A 6834-nucleotide genomic window follows, 5' to 3' on the forward strand; every position below is an offset into this window, starting at 1 on the left:
ATATATTCTAATTTTATTAAATAAATAAAAAAATTTAGATACTATATTGCTTTTGTCAATATTACTTTTTCTGCTTTAACAATCTGTGAATCTGGCACCGCACTGATTATTTTACACTAGTAGTTTCATTTCATTGACCATATTCTTTATTTTCAATAAATAATTAGTAAATCTATAAATATAAATATATTATAAATGTAATTATTTAAAGATCAAACTTTTTTTTTTGTTTTTGCCATTCCTATTTCCTTCATTGATAAATTTCCAGCATCTATTTCAAGGTTTCGTCTTTTTTCATGGTTGGATTCTTTCGTACCACACCCATCCTCGATTTTCTCAACTTGTTTCCTCTTTCGTTTCAATAGGGTTTCCATTCTCTCTCTTCCTTTCCTTCATTACACTGCCTTCATTTTTTGCCATCAATTTTCGAATTCGTCCTGTTCGAGCTCGATTCGGTAGGTTTTTCTCGATTTAGGGTTAGGGTTTTGTGCCTGCCAGTCAATGGGGTTTGTTGCATGCAAATTGTTGTTGTTGATTTCCGTGCCCAGCTCAAATGCTTATTTGATTGTGTTACAGTGAGAAATAGGCACTTCCCATTTTCGATTTTTTCGCGTAATATAGTATCAAAATTTTAACCTTTTTTTCCCCCTCAAGGATTTTGATTTGGGATTTTTTGGAGGGGATTTCGCAGTGCATTGAATTGGGACTGCATTTTCTGGATTTTGCTGTACGACTTGAAGAAGCTGGCATGATATGATGAAGCATAGTTGGAAGGTAATCTCAAAGTAGCAGTTTCAATTTCGAAGCGGAATGTTCAGTTCGAGCATGGATTCTGCGAGAGATACAAGTGGTGTTGCAGGGACGGTGTTAATTCCCACGCGTTTTGTGTGGCCATATGGTGGAAGAAGTGTGTATCTCAGTGGTTCTTTCACACGGTGCGTCTTCTTCTAAATTTTTGGTGACACCTTAATTATTTGCGACCCTGTTGTTATTATTATTATTTGGCGAGAATGCTCCTTTTTACTTGATTCATTATAATTTGTAGTGGGATTCACGTTACTCAACTCTTGTTCTCTTTTTCTTTCTCTCTCTCTCTCTCTCTGGTTCTAAAAAAATTTCTGTATTTTGACTCTAAGGTGGTCCGAGCTTCTACAAATGTCGCCAGTGGAAGGTTGTCCAACTGTGTTTCAAGTTATTCATAGCTTAGCCCCCGGTTATCATCAGGTTAGTTTACAGTGATGGGCTGATGGGCTTAGATGAATGACTGAGTAAGTAAAAAGTTGTGTGTTCTTACTAGAATATACTTTTGTGTGTGTGTGTGTGTGTTGCTTTGTGGATTTCATAATTTTAATTGGATATTATTTATAGAGACATTTTTTGGTTGCAAAACCTTCCGCATAGAGAGGATAGGATGATAGCACTAAGCTCTGTGTTAATAATCCGTGTTAAATGAACTTGGATTGGTCTCTTTGATCTGTCACTCATGTTTTTGTCTTTCTCTTGAATTTTTATGTATTTATTTATTTATTTTCCCACTCATAGGATTTGAATTCAACACCATTGATTACTATTTCATACATTAACCAAAAATAAATAAATAAAGTGGATTAACTGGTATGAACTATAAATTGATGCCTTAAAAACTCTGGAGTGTATCTTGTGAATGTGGAAGTGTAATTGACATGGTGTTTGAATTCTACAGAGCTTTAAAATAGAAGATCTGTTTTATACTTTTAGCATTTGTTTTGAAATGTTATTTTGGTTTTTCAATGACTGGTTGTTGGTAAGTAATTCTGCTTGTACACACGTTTGCTGGTATCTTTCAATGATAGGTGAGAGGATACTTATTATATTATTATTTGAATTATTTGAATGCAGTACAAGTTTTATGTTGATGGAGAATGGCGGCATGACGAGCATCAACCTTATATATCTGGAGAAATCGGGATTGTTAACACTATTTTATTGGCTACTGATCTTAATTTCGTACCTGTTTTAAACCCAGACATAGCTTCTGGTTCTAACATGGATGTGGATAATGAGGGTTTTCGGCGTGTGGTAATAATTAGTTATTTTGTGACAGCTGTTATTATTGCTATTAAACATGGTTCTCTGTGTGCTGTGTTTTGAGAATATTATAGATCATCGAAATTTTGAAGCATATGCAATATATTAAAATTGATAATGCTATCTGACCGGTGATTATGTGCAACTCATCTAATGACTCCTGATGTCATGATAGTTTTATTGCCTTTCAATCCAGTTGAATCTTAATAATTCTATTATTAATCATATCCCTGCCGTCACATAGAATATATTGTACAACATTTTGTTTGTTGCATTTTTAGAACTGATTTTTGCCTGTGTGAAATCTTATTCTTGTTTTTCATCTGAAATTCCTTTGTTCAGGTCCGGTTGACAGATGGTACATTGAGTGAGGTATTGCCAAGAATATCAGATGTTGATGTACAAACCTCCCGTCAGCGTATCTCAGCATTCTTGTCAATGCGCACAGCTTATGAATTACTTCCGGAGTCAGGCAAGGTTTGGATTCTTTATCATTGATCTCTTAATTTTGGATTTTATAATTAGATATCAACCTTACAACCTCAAATTCCAGAGTTTACTAATTTAGTGACACCTGCCATAGGTTGTTGCCTTGGATGTTGATCTGCCAGTGAAACAGGCATTTCACATTCTACATGAGCAGGTATCTTTGTCTTCCTTTGACTAGATTTTGTATAGGTGACTCATTGTTAATGAATAATTTTGCGAAAATATGGTTGATAATTGCTTTCTGACTCTCCTTGTCTTGACCTTGATAGATAGGTCAGAAATGACGTGTATAGTTTTTGAAACTTCTCTTGAATTTTAGTGATTTTTTCATATGCTATTTGCTTTGACAGTTTATATATCTCCAATTTCTTGCGTTATATGCTCTAGCTTTGTTACTGTGTGTTTATCAACTGCTTATTAGAAGCTTGCATATGCAACTTCTCCGAATTGGGTGATTTGCAGGGAATTCCCATGGCTCCTCTTTGGGACTTCTGCAAGGGGCAGTTTGTTGGAGTTCTTAGTGCCCTGGATTTTATTTTAATTTTGAGAGAGGTAAGTCTAGTTTAATATTACTAATAGTGCCAATCAATCCAACATTTTTTATTTTTAGTATAAATTTAAAAATAAATTTTATTTATTTTTCTAAAATTAAGAAAATTAAAAATGTTAGTGGTTTATCATAGTTAGTAGGTAGTTATTTATGTGAATATAGTGAGAGTCAATGGGTAGTTATAATTGATTATATATGTATATAATAATTAAATATATTTATAGAAATCAAAATTTATTTCAATTTTAATTTTTAGATACCAAGAGGTAGTTAAGAAACCCAATTCTCTAGATATAGATTAGCTTATTGTCAGGTTTTCTAAAAATATAAAGTCCTTGTCTTTATGGCTCGTTTCCAAGTAACATAGAAGGCTAGAAGTGCTAATATAATACTATACCACATGAACAAGATGTATTGCAACTTGCATAATCTAGTAGCAACATACCTAAAATATTTATTGTATGGTTATAGTGATTTTGTTGCACTAAAGGTTGGCTTTTTGTTCATATTCATACCAAGAAGTTTGCATACATGCCTGGACTAGTGTTGTGTGCAACCATCATGTACCTCAACCTTTGACAATTGAGCTTCATGAATGAGTGGCAGGAGAAATTACAAAGTTTATAGGCAAAACAATATTAGATATTGTTGGCCAATACATTGAATGAACAGATGTTCAATTGATTCTGCATGTTGTTGACTGGGAACAAATGCCAATTTAGTCATGAACATATGAGAATTACTTCTCTTATCTCAACTTTTTATTTGACCTGGCCATTTGTCGTCTTTGAGTCGTTCACAATTGACTTAGAAAAGATTATAGAAGAGAGGGTTAATTGTAAGGTATACTCAAGTTCAGTATTATGAAATGTTTTCTATACTTTTTGTCTATTCCTCAGATTGGTAGTCATGGATCCAATCTAACAGAAGAGGAGCTTGAAACGCATACCATATCTGCTTGGAAAGAAGGAAAATCTTATTTAAATAGACAAAATAATGGACCTGGAGCAGTATTTCCTAGGCGTTTTATCCATGTAAGTGTTTTATGTGGCTTTTATAAGACCTTAGTTTGATGACAACGTTCAATGTGTTTTGTTTCTCTCTGAGGAATAATGAGAATAGATCTTTCCTATGTTTATGCTACAAAGCTAGAATGTGCGTCTCTGCAATTAATGGAAAAAAGTAATACTAGTTTGTGTTGAACTAAAGGAAGATTTTTTAGAGAGTTGGAAACCTTAGATTGTATGTTTATTTTCTAAAAAAGGGGGATTACTTTTGTTATCTTCCCACGCATTTATGCCTTGTATAAATTTTGTTAATCATGAACTAATCATGTGGTTTGACTATTATCATCTTATGGTTAATAAATGTACCTCTCTTGCACCAGCTATGCTTTTAGCTATCTCAAATTAATGTTGGAACTTGCAGTTTAAAAGCATTATTTTGGGTTATGTATAAAACTTTGTACAATAATTAATGTTTATATGTTACTATGCCAGATGCACATTTGTTCATAGAAGTGACTGCAATTGTTATCTAATCATCTATGATTGAAATTGTTGTAGGCGGGGCCATATGATAATTTGAAGGATATTGCTGTGAAGATCCTGCAAAATGAGGTTTCAACAGTTCCTGTTATCCATTCATCTTCTGAAGACGGTTCATTTCCACAGCTACTACATCTTGCTTCACTTTCTGGCATACTTAAATGTAAGTTCTGTGATAACGCTCTTTATACTGTTGTTAATCATGATTGGTTCTTACCCAATTGATTTTTCAGGTATTTGCAGGTATTTTAGGCATTGCTCTAGTTCGTTGCCTATACTTCAACTTCCAATATGTGCAATTCCTGTGGGTACATGGCTGCCCAAAATTGGGGAGTCAAATCGACGACCTCTAGCAATGTTGAGACCAAGTGCTTCGGTTACTTCAGCACTAAACCTATTAGTTCAAGGTGTGATTTCTCTGTCTGACCTTGAACATATCAAACCAAAAAGAAAAGCAACATAGACAAAATCCTAGCATGTTTCTGATGCATTAGGCTGGTAGAGGGCACTGTCTCCTACTTTATGTAGAAGGTTGGTTGCTAGGTGTGATTAATCATGACGGGGAAAGGGATGGGTAGTTTCTGATTTGAACAAAATACTAAGAAATATATACTTACCCATACTTACAAAGCCCCTTGCTTTTGCAGCTCAAGTAAGTTCAATACCAATAGTTGACGATAATGACTCATTACTGGATATATACTGTCGGAGGTTAGTTGTGTTTTTCCTTATTAATATACTTCTTGATGTGTTTTTGGAGATATTTGGAATCAATCTATTGCTTGTCTTGTTGAAAGTTCTTTCTTTAGGAGTGGCTTGTCAAGTTTCTAACTTTTCCTTCCCTACCCATTTTATAGTGATATAACAGCTTTGGCAAAGGACAGAGCTTATACACATATTAACCTTGATGAAATGACTGTACAGCAGGTGAGTGAGTTTGTTAATTTTTTCAATCCTATTCCAATAAACGTCTGTTGACAACTTCTGTTGTGTGAAAAAAAGAATTGCAAAAATTAAATATGTGAACACAAATCTTTTTTCTTTGTAACCTGGTCAAGTAGTTTTACTTATAGTCTATGACAGGAGTGCAATGATAAGAATTAATAGATGAAGCAGTACTTGTCTTCTATAAAAATATAAACGATCTGGTCAGAATAACCAAACACTGCCTGAGAGTTTAGTGACGAATGGTTTGCTTATTTAATATTTTTAAATATGCTCAAGCAGTTGAATAAATCCAGTTTGAGCCCATTCATATATTCATTGAACTGACAAGTTTACTATAGATCTTAAGATTGTACGCGATTCCTGAGTATGCGAGCCAACTTCTTAGGATCTAATCATCTCTTGCATGTTTGTTTGTCCAGGCATTGCAGTTGGGCCAGGACTCTTACAACCCTTATGAGCTGAGAAGTCAAAGGTGTCAGATGTGTCTGCGATCTGATTCTCTGCATAAAGTGATGGAACGCTTGGCGAATCCAGGTAGCTTTGTTTTCCCTTAATGTTTCTAGATTGGCTTTGTTTTCTCTCCATGTAGCTTCTCGTGAGCATCGTCTTGCCAAGTATTTAATGCTGCTTTATATATGTCGTGGATTTAGGTGTCAGGCGGCTAATCATCGTGGAAGCTGGCAGCAAGCGCGTTGAAGGCGTAGTCTCGTTGAGTGACATATTCAAGTTCTTCCTTTGTTAGTTAGTTTCGATTGGGGACTGAACAAGAAGTATGGTTATGATGCTTCTATGCATATATAACCGCCGGGCAACCATGATCGGCGGCCCAGCCATTAAAATAGAGACTGGAGAGTCTTTTACACGGTCATTTCATCTCTCAATTTCGTTGAAATACAATTGGATTGACCTCTTGCTCATTGCCTTGTTTTAAGATTTTAGGCAGGAGAGAGAGGCCTGTAAATTTAGTCTTTGATTGCCTCAAATTTATTCCTCCCCCATTCATATTATCTTCAAAATATATATTAGTTGTTCCAGAATCATCATCATCATATAGACATGCAAAGTGGGGAGCCCAATGCTGTAATCGTTCTATATTGTGAAGGTACTAAGTTTGGGAGAAAAAAAAAAAAGATTTGTGGGAGGACGAATATCTGAAATACTATTGTGTTTTAATGCTTCTATTTACTAATAATCAGATCTTTAGTTCTACATTGTTCCCCTAAGTTTGATCAA

The 6834-nt window shown here is 34.6% G+C and overlaps 1 protein-coding gene across 3 annotated transcripts; it reads left to right on the top strand.

Annotated features, from left to right (window-relative positions):
• The first annotated feature begins 287 nt into the window (after positions 1–287).
• LOC107464327 (sucrose nonfermenting 4-like protein) lies at positions 288–6834 on the top strand. Of its 3 annotated transcripts, none has more exons than XM_016083265.3 (14): positions 288–455; positions 655–935; positions 1137–1224; positions 1879–2058; positions 2410–2544; positions 2651–2710; positions 3019–3108; positions 4006–4140; positions 4672–4816; positions 4887–5060; positions 5301–5364; positions 5511–5580; positions 6021–6135; positions 6252–6834. In XM_016083265.3, the coding sequence occupies exons 2-14, from the start codon at positions 811–813 to the stop codon at positions 6341–6343; spliced, it is 1473 nt and encodes a 490-aa protein (XP_015938751.1). In that variant the 5' UTR covers positions 288–455; positions 655–810; the 3' UTR covers positions 6344–6834. The 3 variants fall into 3 exon arrangements, with proteins under 3 accessions (XP_015938751.1, XP_015938746.1, XP_052115754.1); XM_016083260.3 differs by having other exon boundaries at positions 692–935; XM_052259794.1 differs by having other exon boundaries at positions 288–935.

The sequence above is a fragment of the Arachis duranensis genome, chromosome 1 (assembly GCF_000817695.3).
Source record: "Arachis duranensis cultivar V14167 chromosome 1, aradu.V14167.gnm2.J7QH, whole genome shotgun sequence".
NCBI classification, from domain to species: Eukaryota; Viridiplantae; Streptophyta; class Magnoliopsida; order Fabales; family Fabaceae; genus Arachis; species Arachis duranensis.

What these genes read in the sequence shown, in the direction of transcription:
- LOC107464327 (XM_052259794.1), top strand. Translation starts at nt 811, where the DNA reads ATGTTCAGTTCGAGCATGGATTCTGCGAGAGATACAAGTGGTGTTGCA. An exon ending in CTCAGTGGTTCTTTCACACG is followed by an intron (nt 936 to 1,136) that starts GTGCGTCTTCTT and finishes TTTGACTCTAAG; the next exon opens with GTGGTCCGAGCTTCTACAAA. An exon ending in TTATTTTAATTTTGAGAGAG is followed by an intron (nt 3,109 to 4,005) that starts GTAAGTCTAGTT and finishes TCTATTCCTCAG; the next exon opens with ATTGGTAGTCATGGATCCAA.